The sequence below is a fragment of the Balaenoptera musculus genome, chromosome 9, assembly GCF_009873245.2.
Source record: "Balaenoptera musculus isolate JJ_BM4_2016_0621 chromosome 9, mBalMus1.pri.v3, whole genome shotgun sequence".
Taxonomy (NCBI): domain Eukaryota; kingdom Metazoa; phylum Chordata; class Mammalia; order Artiodactyla; family Balaenopteridae; genus Balaenoptera; species Balaenoptera musculus.
The window spans coordinates 47,867,000-47,886,076 of NC_045793.1; the positions used below are offsets into that span (position 1 = coordinate 47,867,000).

General features: G+C 40.7%; 1 protein-coding gene and 1 long non-coding RNA gene across 2 annotated transcripts in view; one reads left to right on the forward strand and one right to left on the reverse strand.

Annotated features, from left to right (window-relative positions):
* LOC118900667 overlaps nucleotides 1–5,807 on the forward strand; it is a 154,104-nt gene extending 148,297 nt beyond the window's left edge. The window contains exon 3 of the long non-coding RNA XR_005021201.1: nucleotides 5,648–5,807. This is a non-coding gene — a long non-coding RNA (uncharacterized LOC118900667). The remainder of the gene's footprint in view (nucleotides 1–5,647) is intronic.
* Nucleotides 1–19,077, reverse strand: part of CHN2 (chimerin 2) — a 326,376-nt gene that overhangs the window by 12,168 nt on the left and 295,131 nt on the right. Inside the window, exons 8-9 of the mRNA XM_036863191.1 lie at nucleotides 5,819–5,903; nucleotides 1,488–1,661 (exon numbers count right to left, since the gene is read on the reverse strand). Of these exons, the coding sequence (XP_036719086.1) occupies nucleotides 1,488–1,661; nucleotides 5,819–5,903 (259 nt within the window). The remainder of the gene's footprint in view (nucleotides 1–1,487; nucleotides 1,662–5,818; nucleotides 5,904–19,077) is intronic.

Sequence of the window (19,077 nt, forward strand, 5' to 3'; positions counted from 1 at the left end):
CTGGTTCTGCTCTCATGCACAGGCCCCTAATGCCTGTAGCTCCAGTCTCTTTGCTGTGACTTCCGTATAAATTCCTAACTTGTGCTATTCTAGCTCTTGTACTAGACATGCTTAGTGCTGTGCTCCCCGTGGACACATTAGACACCAGATGTGGTAGTAACTTTGCCCGATTTATTAGTAGTCTCTGATGAGGATCACTATGGGATGATCCCAGCTTCTTCAGAGAAGCACAAGTCCTGATTGCAGGCTCTGGAGAGGCTGATGATCTGACCCTTTGGGGTCGCGGAGTCCTCTTAACAGCAGGACACAGGGCTGCTCTTCCCAGCCACTCATCCAGAGTCAGGGCACCGCCCTCAACTCGTACTCAGCTCAGCCCCTGCATCAACAGCTTCACCAGATTCCAAAGCTCCCATTAATCTCTGACAGACACAGCAGTCAAAAGACAGGAGGCATTTCTTACAATTTGAGATGAAATGAGCAAGTCTTAAGGGAACAGAATAGCTATCGTTTTCATCCTGTATGGAAGAGGGAATAATTTCCTATCTCTAAAAGGTTTGGGATAACAAGTTATAATATCCTGTTTTGTTTTGGAAAGAATGGGATGGTTGGCAAATGCATGAATACCTGCAGACTATATTAAGCCAATTTGGACACAATGATGGATACCAACTATAGCAGGGTAAATACATGGCAACAATGGTAAAAGCCTTTCCAATTATCCAGATTACATCCAACAATCCAGTTCTCCCTAACCAGACTCTATCCACCATATCACTGAACATTTTGATACTGAAAAGTGGCCAAAGCACAAATAAAGGAAAGATGACTCAAGCATAATATAAAGAATCTCTTCTTTGAAATGTTTCTATCTTCCTTGCCTTCTCAGTTTTCAATGAATAGATCTTTTCAATTTTTTAACTCTCCTCTTTGAAATAAACAGAACCAATACTTGGAGTGAATTTCTATATGGTAGAAAATATATGTGTTGACCAAGAATTTCTTTACTTATTTAATAGAAGCACTTTCAAAGACTCGATTCAAACCTCACCTCTGCCATAAACCCTTTCTGAACTCTCCTCAAATAAGATTAAAATGTTTTCCTCTGTGACTCCGTAGTTCTTTTTTAATAGTGTTTTGAATACATGTACTCACAGCATCTATTTATTTGCCCCCAACCCCCGATTCTGCAAATTACGCTACGAATTTCCTGAAGGTGTGAACTGTGACTTTTATATCCCCAGTGTGTAGCACATGATAAATGCTTAGCAAGCGTGTGTTAAATGCATACATGCATGGTTTATGTACGACACAGAAATTGATGTCGTTGGTTGGATTTAGCGTGTGTGCACGCGCACACGTGTGCATGGGCCTGGGCAGACCATTTCCCCAAGATCGGTACTGGAGAGTCAATTTAACAATTATAAGAAAGTCTCCTTGACAACAGTAAAAATAAAATCACTATAATAAGCAGGGTTTTTTTTCCAAACCTCTTGCTTCAATTTCCCGAATGCATATGTCTACCACCATGGGTCTCTGCATGTTGTGAGCCTTCACGAGTGTTGTCAGGTCACAACAGTACACCTTCTTGATTCTCTTGAGATCAGGTTGGCAGTCATTGGGAACATGCTTGGAACACTGTTTGTGTACGTTCAATCCACAGTCTGTAAACAAAGAAGCCACATTAAGCTTGCCTGGCCCTTTTGTCAAAGCTCAACACAAATTATACGTTACCAAAAATAAAAATGAAAACACCCAGAGTTTGCTGTATCTCTCTGAAACATCCATCCCACTTAGAGGTGATGCTGTCCACAAGGTGAGTATGAAATCTATCTTTACTCATGAAACTTATATAATTCCATTTTTCTCAATAAGCCTTCTCTGCGGCTGGACCATAAGAATAGAACATCTCATGGAGATAGCTTTGGTAATTAGCCAGGTTGTTTGTATGTTTTTTTTCCCTTTTGGAACTGGAAACTTTGGGTCCATATGAGGGCTTTTGGGTTTGGATTCCCAGAGCAAATTGTGTCTCATAAAGGGCGCCTAGGACTTTTGCTAGGTTGTTTCCCTTAAGTTCGTGACACTCCTTTTATGGAAGACCTGATTACTCTCTCTGTAGGAATCTCTAATCTTTGGTCTGAGAGACCCATGACCATTGGCATCCTCTTTCGCCTTCCTGGAGAGCTGCCCATACTTTCCACTCCTGTCCTCCTTGCTGGGCAGTTTCAGTAGGCCGTTCTCCTTTCTACTTGCCTTATTTTGACACCTGTTGAGTGGAAATACTGTCTAACTGGACACCGGTGGGAGTACCCGAGAGTTTACAATTTAGAACAATGCCATGTAACGTGATGATAAGACTAATTATTTATAAAGCTCATATCAAGATGCAAAGCTGAAAAGGTGCTTTTAAGTTCAGTGTGCACATTAAAAGCCTTATTAGCAGTTGGTATCCACTGATGGAATTTCTCTAACAATAACAAGGCACAGTCTACGTTCTGGAAAATAAAAATTTAATGCTGAAGATGTTCAAAGTTGATTTGGTATCTATTCAAAGTACCTTCTAATACTGAGTGTTTTTATAGGTGTAAAGAATAATAATATCATTTTTATATTTTATATAATATTATACACATATGATAATGAATATTGTAATCAGTTGCTTTAAATAAAAGCACTTAACTACACCAAGGATTTGAGAGGATCTACACTTCTGTAGAATCATCAGAAAATGAGTTTTGTCATTACATGATTTTCATGTCATGTTTACTGGCTGAGTTCTCTGTCTATCCCCTTCCAAAGACAAAACCAGTTCGAATTATCTTAGCTTTATCAACATGAGAAATTCAGCAAAGCTCAAGTAAACTTCAATAACATTTGATAGATCTATTTAGTGAATATAAATGTTGGTGAACTGAACTAAATAGAATAGGCTTGTTTTCTTGTTTGGATATAATAGCACCTACTCTGAGGGTTATCATGAGAATCAAATAAATTAATATATGTGAAGTCTGAAGTGTGAGGAGCATTACATGAGAGTTAAATAGAAGAAACAGCAAATACGGTGATAGAAAATATAAGGATACCTGCCCAGCTGTTCTTAAGTTATTTCATTGGTCATTCTTACTCACTGAATTCTTATAAACTTCATTTAAAACAATTTTTTAGAAATGTGGTAAAATATACGTGAAATTCCCCATTTTGGCCATTTTAAGTGTATAGTTTAGTGGCGTTAAGTACCTTCCCACTGTGTGCGGCCACCACCACCCATCTCCAAAGCTTTCTGCATCTTTCAAAGCTGAAACTCTGTACCCATAAAACAGTAACTCCCTGGACCCTCTTCCCCTCGGCCCCTGGCAACCGCATTCTACCTTCTGCGTGTATGAATGTGACTACTTTAGATGCCTCACAGAAGTGGAATCATACAGTATTTGTCCTTTAGTGACGGGCTTATTTCACTTAGCATAATGTCCTTAAGGTTCATGCATATTGTAGCCCATGACAGAATTTCCTGAAGAACATTCTATTGAAGGCTGAATAATATTCCATTTTATGTATATACCACATTTTGTTTATCCGTTCATCCACTGATGGATACTTGGGTTGTTTCTACCTTTTGGCTGTTGTGAACAATGTTGCTATCAACGTGGGTGTACAAAGATCTGTTCCTTTCAGGTCTTTTGGGTATGTACCCAGAAGTGGACTTGCTGGATTATAGGATAATTCTATTTTTAATTTCTTTATAAACTTCATTTTAAGGTCTGAAATGACAGTGTTTTTATGTAGAGTTAAATACTGATATTTTATTAAAATGAAGATGTTTTCTAACAAGTATAAAAATATTCAGTTTTTGCAAACGAATACAATTCTATATGCTATAAATAAAGTCTAGTTAATTTTAAAAATATTTAAATTATGTAAAATATGGAGAGTTGAGAGGTAATGATGGATATTCCAAACATTTAATGATCAGTTTTCAGTTCTCCTGCTGCCCAGAGGAAGTATGAGGTTAAACAGTGGCCACTGGAGAATAGTAACATAGCCTTAGAATTATGTTTTATTTAAAAAAAAAAAAAAACACAGAAAAAAACCCAAAAAAAACCCTAAACTCTCTTATCCCAGAGCAAGTTGCTGTTCACAGCTAATCTGAATCCCCCGAGTTTTGTTCTCATAATATTGACTTTGGACCAGTTTCCTGCTAAAATTGGATAATAGAAGCAATTAGGGATATTTTTGGTATGTATAATCTGAACAGGTTGAACTAATGACCACTGAGCAATTCAGATATTCCACCACTTTGCTCAGTGGTTGAACTGTGAGATAGATACTTTGTAACTTTTGTGGTAATCAGGGGTATCTGGAACATTTCTGGAGAGTCTGCCTCCAAACCTACATTTACTGCTTGCCTCATGGATCTGGGATGCGGGCAGGTAGAGGAATTGACATGCACGAGCACTCCTGGACCCGTCCAGGTATCACCACAGGTGACTGCTGTATCTATATAGGAGAAGCTGAAATAGCCGTTTCCAGGCAGAGAAAGGACGTAAGGTCCCATGAGCCTGTGAACCAAAATGGGCAGTATGGGGAAATAGATCATCATTTTTAATTTTTATTTTTTAAATTTTTATTGAAGTATACTTGATTTACAGTGTTGTGTTAGTGTCAGGTATACAGCAAAGTGATCAGTTATATATCTATCTTTTTCAGATTCTTTTCCCATATAGGTTATTACAAAATATTGAGTAGAGTTCCCTGTGCTATACAGTAGGTCCTTCTTGTTTATCTATTTTATATATAGTAGTGTGTATATGTTGCTCCCAAATTCCTAATTAATCTCCCCCGCCACCTTTCCCCTTTGGTAAACATAAGTTTGTTTTCTATGTCTGTGAGTCTGTTTCTTTTTGTAAATAAGTTCATTTGTAGGAAACAGATGATCTTAATGTAGTGTCATTAGCTTATTTTAAATGCTTCATAAGAATCATTTTTTAAAATCATACCCTAGCAAGAAAGAAATCAGTCATGCTGTCAGTGGAAACCCAGTCAACATATCACAGGAGGCTATTCTTGCTCCCGGCCGGAACTGTTTGCCAGAAAAAGCATGGCATGATGAATTAGGAAGCCTGGTTAAACATTAATTTGGCAATTCTTTGCTGTTTTGTTAGATGTATCTTAATAAGATGTGCTGTGTGCTCTTAGCAATGGGTGTGTGCGTCTAGTTCTAGGTGGAAAAACACCTAGGGTTTCAAAGTACTTTGAAAATATGTGATATCAAATCAAGGTGTGTATTTTCACTGCTAATCTGATGGCAGAAAAATACTGGGTATGGCCTCTGGAGCCAAATCAATGTTCCACCACTTACTATGTAGCCAAGGGCAATTAATGATTATCAGTAAGACTCAGTTTCTTCATCTATTTAATGGGGAGAATAATTGCATCTCCCCGAAGGTTCATTGGTGAGGCTAAATGGCATGATAAATAGAAGATGGGAAAGCAATGTAACTTTTCTATCTATGCAATTCCATTGGAATTGATTTATTTTTTTTCTTTTAAGGACAGCTACCTAGTTTGGGTGGCAGGTAGGTGCCTAAGAAAATATACTCCCCTGGATTTTTTTCTTTTCTTGTATAAACAGAGATATTCCTTTTCATTCTAGCAAACACCTAGAGGGGTCTCTCCATTAAGCACAGAGATGCCTTGAATCTTCCAGAAAGCTAGACTTCTGAGCTAATCTGGGCCTATTTCCCCGCTCTGGAGAGATGCCCTCCAGCTCATCATTGCGGCGCTTGATGTAAATGGAAAAGGGGTAGGAAAGCTCCGTGCCTACCTGAGCATCGGACCCCTTGGGCAATAAGCCCCCACATGAAGTTGGCGCAGTATTCACACCAGTGCGGGCCTCGGAACGTGTGGACCTGTGAGCCAAGATGAAGAAAAGTGTTAGAGAAGTCAGTCACCTGGAGGCAGGTGGCCTTGGACGTGAAACGAATAGATGACGCCAAGAAACGAAGGCCTGAGTGGGAGTGAGCATTCCTCACTGGGCGTTTTCTTTCCAGTGGGGATGAGTTGTGAACAGACCTGGAAAAAACATAGATGTGCTTTGATTTTTGAAAATCCTCCACTGAGCCTCCATGCCCCATACCAGAGCCAGAAAGGAATGTGGAGAAACAGTAAGAGGACAGGGCCATGCCATCAGCTAAGGAATGACACTCTCCCTACCCAAAACAAGGCACTGTATGGAAAAACCCAAGAGAGCCTGAGCTGGTTGCTATAACCTGCATTTAGCTCAGCAAGTTCTGGAAGGCAGACCTCGGTTACTGTGGCCTTTTGACCAAAGTTGCCCTATCTATAGACTATCCAGGTAGGTATAAATAAGACATGACTGTGGGAAAATTAGAAGGTTCCAAGGCTTTAAGCCACTTCCAGAAAAGGCATTTTAAAAAGTGAGGGAGTTGGCTGAAAATGAAGGCTACCAATATGGTCTATAGAATTGCCTTCCCCAGAGAGGTGTCTGTATTCAGCGGGCCCCGGTGTGGCCTCTGGGTGTGTGTAGGTTGAAAGTGCCTTCTGATTGGCCAAGGTGCCAGTCTCATTGGTTGGTGGCCAAGTCAGTTGTTAAATATTTTGAACATTATGAAGTAAGGATGGTCTTATCTCTCATTATTCAGGTACAGGTCCACCTGTGACAGGACCATGTATTAAGTCATGATTTAAAACAAAACAAAAAATACATGTTCCCTGGCACCAATGAGCTGCAAGAAGCAGAGCTAGGGGATTCCTTGAAAGCAAATGTGGTTGAAGTAAGCCAGAAACCATCACAGGCAGTCTATTTGGGGCACATCAATCTATGTGAAAAGGTCTTGAATTTTTACAAAATTAAAATATTATGAGACTGTGCGGCTCATATAAGGACTTTCAAAGTTTTAAACCCCCATTAACAAAAGACATGCAGACAATATTATTTTTTTAAGAGACTGGGAGGCCTGTACAGGCCTGTATAGTCAGGATGACAACTACGGTCACAATTTGGGAAGATGTTCATCAGAGCTCTACTTAAGAAAAAGTGGCATCACTTTGAGATCTTTATTTATATATACTAGTAACTGGGTATACATAAAGTGACGAATGAAACAAGCTTGGTTCCCTCCTAATGGCACTCACAGATTTGTCAAGGCAGAGAAAGTAGTCAATTAACCCATCAAAAAGAGCAACTTCTGACCACGGTTTCTATGCAATAAAACTAAGTTCTAATAGTCTTTTGGTATTTCAGTTTGTCACATGCAAACTGCACACCTTATACTATTTCTGCTTTGAAAAATGATGGGGGGGGGGGAAAACCCTCTCAGAATTATTTTTACTAAAATGCAGAATCGTGCTGCAAGGAAATGACACTAAGCTATGACAGAGCACCCCTTGCTGGAATGCAGAGAATCCACCTGAGGGAGCGCTTGCATTCTCCCAGAGCCAAAATGCCATGATTCATTGAAAGGCCCACTCACATTAAATGTGGTACTAAAAGAATTCCTCAGTAAAGTGTCCTACTGAAAGCTGAACATTTTACAAATTCAGCAATCAAAGGTTTCTTAATATTTTACTAGAAATGTTCTAAAGGGACTGCTGATTAATCATGGCAACAAAGTTGATTGTTAATATACTGTTGAAACTGCAAGATCGATAAAATAATATGTAAATAATATATCTCAAAAAAAAAAAAAAGAAAAGAAAAGAGAAAAGATGCGGAAAGGGCTATAAAAGAAAAAATGAGGCTGTTACTAGAGAGATTTAAGAAAGGCCCCGGTGTTATCCATGACGGTCAGGAAGTCATCTTTTGAAAGGTGACCTCAAGCTGCTTGAAGGAAGAGAAGGAGCCAGTCTGGTGGGGGCATTGAGGGGAGCATTTCAGGCAGAAGGAATCTACGGAGGTCCTGCAGGAGCAAAAGAGCTTGGTGTGACTGAGGGACTATAAGGCCAGGGTGGCCAGAACACCAGAGTGAGGGGGAGAGAAATTGGGATGCGGTTGAAGGTAGGACAGGGCCTTGAAGCCTTTATTAACGAGTGTGGATTTGGTTGTAATCTAGGTCCAATAGGAAGTTCTTGAAGGACTTCAAGTAGGAAGATGATTTTTTAAAAAAGATGTTCCGACCACTGTGTTGAAAATGGAAGCGAGAGTGTTAACAGCAGAAAAGATTCAGAAACTGGGTAGTGGTTTCTAGTTGGGAAATGATAGAGGCCATGACCAGGATGTTGGAGGAAGAGACGGAAAGTGAATGGATTTGAGTTCTCTTTTGAAGATAGAATTTAAAGGACTTGACAGTAGAATAAATGTGGGTCTTTGAAGGAGAGAGGAATCAAGAGTGACTCCTAGCTTCTAGCTTTAGAAACCGGGTAGATAGTGATGCCACTTGCTGAGATATGGAAGACATTCTTTTGGGAGAAATTCAAGAATTCAGCTTTGAGCAGTTTAAGGTAAAATGCTGCTGAGATTCCAAGTGTTAGGTCAAGCAGGAATTCACACACAATTCAATAACTCAGAGGAGGAGTGGAACTGGAGGTATACATTTGGCCATCCGTGACAAGTAAATGGTATTTAAAATCGTGTGAATGGAATAAAAAAACCTATTAGCAATAGAGAGTAGAAAATGAGGAAAATAGAGCTCAATTCCAAGCCCATGGTGCTCCAACATTTGGAGAGAACCAAGAGAGTAAAGCGTTTCAGAAGTCAAGAGGTGAAGCGTGTTGTAGGGAAGGAGTGGCCAACCAGGTTGAATGCTGGAAAGAGGTCCAGTTAAATGAGGGCTGAACTGTGATTCAGACACATGGAAGTCATTGGCAACCTTGGCAAGAGCTGTCTCTGGATTGTTGAGGGCAGAAGTCGTACTCTAGGGAACTGAAGGATAACTGGGAGGCATGGAAGTAGAGAAATGTGTAGGCAAATTCGTCAAGAAGTTTGGTGGTGATGTCCAGCAGAGCAACAAATATAGCTCCAGGGAGATATGGGGTGGGCCCTGAGAGGATTTTTTTTTTTTTTTTTAATAAAAGATGGGAGACATTAGGGCATGTTGACTTGTCAGTGAGATTGATACAATAGGTAGAAGAGACTGGAGTTGCAGAAGAGAGAGAAGCAAAGGAGTGATGATTCTGAAAAGCTGAGAGATGATGGGGTTAAGGGCATATATAGAAGCGATATTCAAAAAGAGAAACAGTTGAGATCTTTCCAGAGTTGCTAAAAGACACAAAACCCTCAGATTAAGAAAAGCTAAATGAGCCTCAAACCTGATGAATAAAAAATAATTTAGACCTATATAGATTAGAGTGAAAGTGCAGAATACCAAAGAGACAAGCAAAATCCTGAAAAAACAGGTTACCTGCGAAAGGACAGCAATTAGGATGAAAACAGACTTCTCCTCAGCAAAAAAGAGACAAGTAGATTACAGATTTCATCAAAGTGCTCAGAGAAAATTACTGCCAACCTGACTTCTTTTTTTTTTTTTTTTTTTTTTTTAAATTTATTTATTTTATTTATTTATTTTTGGTTGTGTTGGGTCTTCGTTTCTGTGTGAGGGCTTTCTCCAGTTGCGGAGAGCGGGGGCCACTCTTCATCGCGGTGCGCGGGCCTCTCACTGTTGTGGCCTCTCTTGTTGCGGAGCACAAGCTCCAGACGCGCAGGCTCAGTAGTTGTGGCTCACGGGCCTAGTTGCTCCGCGGCATGTGGGATCTTCCCAGACCAGACCAGGGCCCGAACCCGTGTCCCCTGCATTAGCAGGCAGATTCTCAACCACTGCGCCATCAGGGAAGCCCCCAACCTGACTTCTATACACAGCTAATTACCATTCAAAAGCAAGGGTGAAATAAAGATATTTTCAGACAAATGCCAAGAGTTTCCACTCACAGGTCCTCACTCAAAGATACACTTAGGGATAATATAGTTCTGTAAGAAGCACACTGAACCTAGTGGGAAAGGACAGGATTCAAGAAGCCAGGGTGAGCAAGAAAACTGGGAAACACAGGCCAATCTAATCAAGCCTGTTTATGAAACAATAACAAGATGACTAATTTCAGAGGACTGAAAAACAGGATGAAAAAAAAAGGATATGGAAGATTCAAACAGTAAAACAAAGAAACAAAAAAGATTATTGTAGAATATAATGAAATAGAAAAAGAAAAGAAAAAGGATTAAAAAAAACTAACAGGTGATTTTTAAAAAGATTTATAAGATAGGCAAACCTTGGGCAATTGATCAAGAAAAAAGGCACAAACAATAAAAGAGAGGACATGAATGCAGATGCAGTAATGATATAAAACAAAAACCTCGAGAATGCTAACTTTCTACCCACAAAATTAAAAGTTATATGAAATGGATGATTTTCTTAAAGAATATAAATTATCAAAATGACTCAAAATAATATAGAAAACCTAAATTCAATTATACCCATTAAATAATTAAATCTGCAGTAAAACATCTACCCTCAAATAGTCATTGATCCCAAATGATCTTATTAGGTTTGATCGAATTTTTAAAAAACAATCCCTAGCCAATACAGACTACTGCAGAGCGGAGAGGAAAAAAAAGAAAAGCTCCACAATTCACTTAATGAAGCTAATGTAATCTTGATTCAAAAACCATACAAGAATGGTACATAAAAGTAAAATTATACATCAATTTCAATTATGAACATAAATATAAAAATCCTACTGAGTGTAGTATTATATTTAAATGTCGTGACCGAGGAGGGTTTATTTCAGAGATTTAAGGTAGTTGACATATTACTAGAATTCATAACAATAATAAAACAAGAGAGAGAAACCACATAATCATTTAAAAAATTAGAATACCAACAGTTAATAAAATTCAACACCTGTTCATAGTAATAGCAATTAGCATACTAGAAATAGAGGGAACTCTCCTAAAAATGGTTGATTAAAGATATCTGTGATACACATATAATAAAATCACATTTAAAGATAAAACATTAGAATAATTTCCTTTAGAGTCAGCAGAAAGAAAAGGCTGCCTGCTATAAGTGCTTCTCTTGGGCATTATCCTTCAGAGTTTTAACCAGCATAATAAAACAAGACAAAGAAATACATCATATATGGTTGGAAGAAAGAACAAGGCCATCAAGTTTACTTAATATAAGAGCAATAAGAAGAAATCAGTAGCATCGCTATACATCAGCAATAACTCATTTTGTTAAATCATAAAAACTAAAGACTCCATTTATAGCATCAGCAATAATCTAAAATAATTAAATTAATGACATAAGTAAGGAGATATTCTATATTCATGTATGGCAACGTTCGATACTGTAAATATATCAATTATCCTCCAAATGAACCTTTAAATTCAATGCAATTTCAAGCAAAGTCTCCATGGTGCTTTTCACAAAACTTGACAAGATGACCCTACAATCTATATGGAAGAATAGAGCAGAAAGAAATAGCGATGATAATTTTGAATAAGTAGAAGAACATAAGAAAACACATCCGACTATATATCAAGACTTCTATAGTTAAAAAAAAAAAGTAAAATAGGGGAACTATTTCCTAGTTCATCCACCTATTCACCCACTCATTATTCACTCATTTATTCAATACTTACATGCTGATTGCCTACTTTTAATCTGGCACTATACTAGTCCTTGGATAACAAAGTCAAAATAGATCAGGGGAGCAAAACCTTCCTGCACTCAAGGATCTCATCTACAGGAATAAACAGGCAACATAAATAATTATCCTATGGTAGGATACTGGAGAGAATAATAAATTCTTCCTGAGAAGGCTGGGGAAAGAGATATTTGAACTGGGTTTTTGAAGGATGGATAGGAGTTCACTAGACTGGGAAAGATTAGGTTGACGGGGAGCTGATGATGTTGACCTGGAGAGGCAGATAACTCGGGGAGAACATTCCAAGAAGAGGAAACAGCACAACCAAAGGCCAGTGAAGGTGGGTTTGGCTTTTTAAAGGCATTCTTTTCGTGTAGGTCATGCAAAAAAAAAAAAAAAAAAAAAAAAAGGAGTGACAAAATTCTTATCTGGAACATCTCCAATGGATGAAGAAATCACATGGGAAATAACATGCCTTGAGGTAAAAATAAAAGTGCAATATTTAGGAATTAGGAGAGTAGCTACAATGTTCACCATACATTGACAAAATGGAAACTGGTCTACTGGATGCTTCAGGAAATACAGGATACACTAATCACAGATTTTCTAAAATTTCACTTTTTGCCATATTTTAAAAAATAATTAAGCATATCAAGATTGCATTTAATACTTATTAGCCCTGCTCATATTTACCAACAACCTTTCCCATCAGTGTTTCCCCACTGCCTTCCATCTCATTTCTTCAGCCAAACAAATGCAGGCAGACATTTCTGAATAGCAAATAGCTCCACTCATTGTCCCCACAAATACACATTCCCCAGAAATATAGCAAAATGGGGACAGAAGGGAATGTAAAGTTAGTTAAACATTATTTTAGGTCCACTGCCTAATTTCCGCTTTGTGATGCGACGTTGTTTATTTTCACGGCCGATATATCGTTCAATTTTCTTTTGGGTTCACAAGGACAATCTCTAGACAGTAGGCTATATGTAAATGCTGAGGGTACACTCTCTGGATCCATTTTATTTTGGATTGAGTTATTACGTTTACTCTCCCAATGAAATGCCCCATATCTTGAAAAGTCACTGATCAGCTTTTTCCATTCTCTGAAGTTTATTGATTTTCAAGAATATCTTTTCAGAAAAAAGAACGTTTTGCAAACTTTAGGGCAGTAACTAAAATACCCCAGACAGGAAGAAAATACCCCAGACAGGAAGAATGTCTGTCCAAGACTATTATACTGGGCCTGGTCTGCCTGGAATTCAAAAACCACACCAAACAGAAAAAGATGATATTACAGGAGATAAGGTCTGTTTGACAAATAGCCCAGGAATAGCCACTTAGGAAAAACAAGAACAAGAAGAGTTGTCAAGAAAAATCTCAGGCATTTAGCAAGTATCCCCCAACTTGACTCTTTCTAAGTGAGCAGGATGTTATTTGTCTCACGTCTGCTGAATCTGGAAAGCAGTATTCTCTGGTGGTTTCATAACAAATATGTTTTGATGGGTCAGTGTAGACACTGCCCAAGTGTATAATCAGCTCAGCCCAGGTTCTAGACCATAAGAAACAGAAAGTGCTATTCATGATGTGCTACAGTTGAGAAATTTTGCTTTTCCTTATCAGTATACATCAGGGTTTCTCAACCTTGGCACTATTGACATTTTGGGCTGGATAAGTCTTTGTGCATTGTAGGACAGTTAGCAGTATCCCTGGCCTTTACCCACTAGATGCCAGTAGCAACCCCTCAGCTGGAACAACCACAAATGTCTCCAGATATTGCCCAATATGCTCTTGGGGACAAAGTAACCTTGATAGAGAGTCACGGGTATAGACTAAAACCACATCACCTCAGTTTGTCATTTTTATTACTCCTATTAAAATGAGAACTTTATTCTTTTACTTTGATATGAAAAGGACTCTGGATCAAAGGCAATTTTTTCTTAGCTGCTTTATATGCAGAGAAGAAGGGGCTGGAGATGGCTAAAGTCATTTTCAGCTACGAGTCTCTGGGTTTGGGGCTCATCTAGTCTAGCTTTTGCCCAGAGTTACCTGGGCGGCTGGAGGACAGGCAGCTTGTCCACGGTCACCCAGATGGTCAGCAGCACTTGGCCTCCTGATTTCAGCCAAGGGTTTTTCCTATAATCGACTGCATTTCCCATCATCATGTGACATTGAACTTGTGCGAGAAATTAGGTTAAACTTTGGACTTTTCCCTCTTGCAAGATCAGATGAAATACTGGCCTTGAAGTGAACCTTTTCAGATGTAGGGAAATAGCCAAGGGGAATCACTGGGCCTGTGACTGAAGACTCCGGGTTTTCCTGTGAGGCCTGCTGAGCAGACGCCGTGGGACAGCCAGGCTTCTCCATTGTGGCACCACTGACCACCACCCCCCAAGGTGCGTCTATTCAGCAGCTGTTCTAGTACATTTAAAACAGGATTTCATTTCTAAAACACTGACTGCCACAAAGCTTTTTGGGATTCTCCCCATTGCATATAATGAGATATCCTTATGCTGGCTGACTTGCTCTCAGGTTGATGAGGGCATCGGCACCAACATCCTTTGACACTTCCCCGCTCAAAGACCACCAGGGCCCCCATTGGCAACTGCAAGTTTTCTCAACCTTGGCACTGTTGACATTGGGGCCGATAACTCTTTGTGGTGGGGACTGTCCTGGGCCTTGTAGGATGTTTCGCAGCATCCCTGGCCTCTGCCAGATGCCAGTCATGAGAATGAGAAATGTCTCCATTGCCAAATGTCCCTTGGGGAGCAAAACTGCTCTGGTTGAGAACCACCTGGCAGGGGAAGAGCTCACATTCTTACATCACCACCATCTTTCTTGTACCTGGCAGTGCCTGGCACATAATTGGCCCTCAATCTGTATTTGCTGAATAAAAAAAAGAATGTCTAAATAGTTACCTCTTCTTAGAACTTATACCCAGCTAATACGTACAGTGATCACTGGTGTTTTTTTTGTCTCCACAAAACACAAAAGGAGTATTTCTCTGGACTTAAAAAGCCAGAATCAGCCATTTAGTCATTTAGAATAGTCCCTTTGAATGAAATGTTCTTTGGCATAAAAAAAACTCAATATAAAATTAATAACAACTAAGCATTTTATATGGGCCAGACTTGTTAGTAAATGATTTACATTTGTGGAACACCTTGGCCAAGCCACTTGCCTGGTATGTGGCCTAAGCAAGGAGTCTCTGTTGGGTTAGCTGTCAAAGCCTATTTTCTTTCTACCAGGCTCTGCTGGTTTGTAAAGGATTTACAATGACAGTGTCCCAGTATTTACATAAAAACATGCCAAGGAGGTATAAGATAAGCTTTAGGTCAGACCCTGGCAGGCAGAGAAGGTACTCACCTATGTGAGAGCCTTGTCCAAAACTTGTTTCCTCACTTGGCCAAAATCCCTGCCATGAATGAAATTCCATTGCAGAAAGGCATCATGCCGCTGGTCTCAAGAGGACTCATTTAAAACACGACTACTAGATTAAGTTAGCTGTCATTTTCATGAACAAGCCCTTTTTAAACTGAGCACGTACTATCTGTGGAGTAGTAGTAAATCTTGGTGAATCACAGAAGAAAGGGTTTTCGTGCAACCTACCAGGTTGGTTTGTCAGGAAACAGATGATATTTCAAATTAACCCTAATGTGTAGCCAATTTGTAGAATGCAAAGCCTCCAGATGACGTGGAGAAGGAGAAGCTGAGATCTAGAAACTAGGGCTGGCAGGTCTCAGCAGGGTGGTTCCATGGAGTAACTCGGCAGATAGGAGCAATGGAAGGGGGGCAAGAGAACCAATCCAGGGGAAGAGGGTGGAGAGTTTGCCAGACACAAACCTGATTTACTTCCCAGGTTTGCTGAGGGCTAGTCTTAGCTCCAAAATGGCACAACAGCAATGGGTACACTTTGTAAAAGATGGAACTAAAAGAATAGAGACTCTTCCTTATACCCAAACAGATGACAAGACTAACTTGTGCTGCAGAATGCCCAGGCTCTCAAATACTAATATTAATAATAACATCGAGGCTCAGAGTAGCTTCATGACTTCCTTCAAGCAGAACCCAGTGGAAAGAGTTGGACTTTGATGTGAAACTTTAAGTGGAATTCTTCAAAACAAGCAGGAAAGGATTACAGCTGACATCTCCAGGCTATCTACTTGGGAGGATTCCTTTCTTTCACACGTAACCTGGGTACCATCCATCCTCCAGACATCCTATAGCCTCATCCATGTGTTTACGGGGAGGGGGTGACCTCCATGGCCAGAGTTATCTGAGCATAGTAGACACCTGGTCTAAGTCAGGCTATTCCGATTCTCTCTCTGGGAATTTAGAATTGGGATTTTGTGGCCGATCTTTGTAATATGTAAACTAGGGAGTTATCATCAGCCATATTCTGCAGACCATATGGACTAAGACTTTTTGTGCAGGGAGAGAACAATGAGAGTAGAAAGCAATGAAGTGATGGGAAGGGAGGGAGAGGGAAGAGAATGGAAGAGAGGGAGGGAGGGGGTAGAGAAGGAGACAGTGGGTCCAGGTGTACCCCAGTTCCTGCTTCCTCCCTGCCTGAGTTCTGAGCAGTCCCTTGGGGGCTCTATGAGGCCTGCCTATTATTTCACTTAAGATGGTTTCCAAGGGTTCTATTATTTGAAAATAAGGGGTTTCTAATAACTATAATGGGGGAGCCAGGCTACAGTAGATAAAAATGACTCATCTTCATAGCACTTTGAGAGCAGAAGCCTTATTTTCTTCATAAAGCCCAGTATTTCCAAGCCTATTTATTCCAGTCTCACTTTGAGTCCCTCATTTTATATTCAAGGTGATGAAGTTAGCCTTTCCTTGAACTGTTCCTTCCAGACTTGCTTCTGCCAAAACAGCCTTTTCTGATTATTAAACAAAAGAAACAAAATAAAACTCACAACCATTTCTGAAGTGATTTCTGCCTGTGCCAAAATGCAGGTGCAAAATCCAACCACCCTTTTCCCCAGGCACACGGAAGCGGGACCAGGACAGGCAGGGGCCCCTGCACGCCCGCGAGAATGCAGGGCGGGCAAGATACTGGGGGTGAAGTGCTGGCACATTTTATGAGGATAACAAAGATGAGGAAAAGCAAGGGGTTTGCACGTGGGAAGCAAATATGGCTTGTTCCAAAGCAAATGACCACCAGATTGATAAGAATGCAGAAACTGATGATAGGCAAAGAAACCGTCAAGGAGCCACAAAACCCAAACTGGGAGGTCGTGGTGCTGCCACACCCTGGATGGGTGTCCCAGTCTCAGCTGGGACACACTCTCAGCCTCCTGGACTTCTTGTCCTGGCCCCCAGAATCTTCGGGGTGGGAGGTGCTGCACGCGCACGTGCGTACACACAGTGTACTGTAGGAAAAGGATGCTGCTGGTGCAGCTTTGTCTATGGAGAGTGGGGGACATAAAAGGGCAAGTTGGCAACCGTTTAACTTAAGCGCAGTCAAGGCCACTTTTGAGAGTCACCACACAGGAAGCTGGGACAATGGGAGTAAACCGGGCACGTGTCTCCCCCGCTTGCCTGCATGTAAGATACCGGGTAGCACAGTCGGTGACCCTGGCAAGGACCGCTACCCACCACCTGGAAAGACTTGAGCACAACTAACACAAGCACAATAAGCCCCGGATGAGGGCAAACTGTGGGACGGGGAGTGAGGAGGGAAAGTGCAAGCTTAGGTAGGCAGGGTCAGGAGATACCTGCTACACATCCTGTCAACATATTCACTGACAGTCGGCTCTGGGCCAGGCCCTGACTGAGACACTGGGATTTCTGCAGAAAGTAAAACAGACAAAAGTCTCTATCTTCACCCCTTTTCCCCCACCCGGGGGGGGGGGTCTTTCTTTCTGATAAGGGGAAGGCAAACATAAATACTTGTGTACAATGTCAGCTGGTGATCAATGCTATGGATGAAAGTAAAGTTGGCAGAGGGTTGGGAAAGGGATGGATGGGGATAGAAGAGGATTGAAGGGAAGATGGACAGGGGAGGCCTGGGGGAGGGCTGGGGGAGGGATTGGTGGGATGGGAACACAGGTGAGGTCGGGATTGGGTGGTCTGCTCTCCAACGTTTAGAACTTTCTGGACCTTTGCTCTCCATGCATATTGCACATAGGGAGAGAAGAGTGCCCCTGAAGTACCTGGGTGGAGGGAGAGAATTCAGGAGAAGGAGCGAGTGATGTACACACACATGCAGATTGGGAAGGCTGAGAGCGTGAGTGGGCTAAGCGCACCAAGTGCCAATGGGTCAGCAGGCTGTGACCACCCGACCCGCCCCAGCTGACTCTCCAGATGTGCAGTGAGCAACTCTCTCTCCTGGATGGTATCTTCCCTGTACCCTGTTCACCCTTGGCTCATTTCTAATTCCAAGTTCTGACTCATGTCCTTTGCGCTGCCTGGAATGCTCTTTCATTTTTTAACTACATTGTGTTGAGAAGAAGAAAGAGATGATAGAAAAAAGAAGGACAGGAAGAAGTGAAGGTAGAAAATAAGAAATACAGAGACAGAGAAAGCTAAACATCAAAACTCAAGAAAAATGAGAGACACGAAAAGATGAACAATAAAGTAATAATAGTAGCCAAACTTACTGGGTGCCAGTGACCTTGAGTGATTTACATGTATTCTTTAAACCTTACAGCACTCCCATTTTACAGATGAGGAAACTGACGCTCAGAGAATTAAGCTCCTTGCCAAAGAGCACTTTGTGCGCAGGAGTACCAAGCTGGCCACAGCTACCTCATCACTGTGCTAAGTGGGGAAGGAAGGACAGTCATCCAGACTGATGGCGCTGCAGGGTTCTTGAGGGTTTCAGAGCTCAGCCATAAGGTGTTCTTAGGGCAGATCCTCTAAAAGAGAGCTAGTCTACCTACGGGAGAGTGCCTCTTTCAGTCCCATGGATAAACAGAGATGCGGACATAAGACACGTTAAATAACAGAACGGCTTTTCTATATATCAAACAGTTTTCATTTTAGAGAGGAGTCTTCTAATGTCATCATTCCTTCAGCAAGTAATCTTAGTTCCTAGTATGTACAAGTAACCCAAGAGTTTAGGGTTTAAATCAGCAACACTCGCATTTGTATACAGTGTTGAGAAGTATATAATTACTGCATGAAATGAGGCGCAACTTTAAATTGCTGCCGAAACCTTTTGTTTCCAGAGCTGAATTTCGGCTTTTCCTAGACACGCCTTGTTTGGAAAGCAAGGGCAGTAGATATGCCCTCAGGAGCAGTGACAGGGAGCCTTCTCAAAGAGCACAGCGGGAGGGGTTCCAACCTGTACCGTGTCAGGAGTTTCCATTCATTGCTCTTTTTTAAAATTGTAATTATTGTACTTTTTTTTTAAAATTTGAAGTATAGCTGATTTACAAAGATGTGTTAGTTTCAGGTGTACAGCAAAGTGATTCGGTTATATTTTTTATATATATGTATATATATATATATATATATATATATATATATATATAT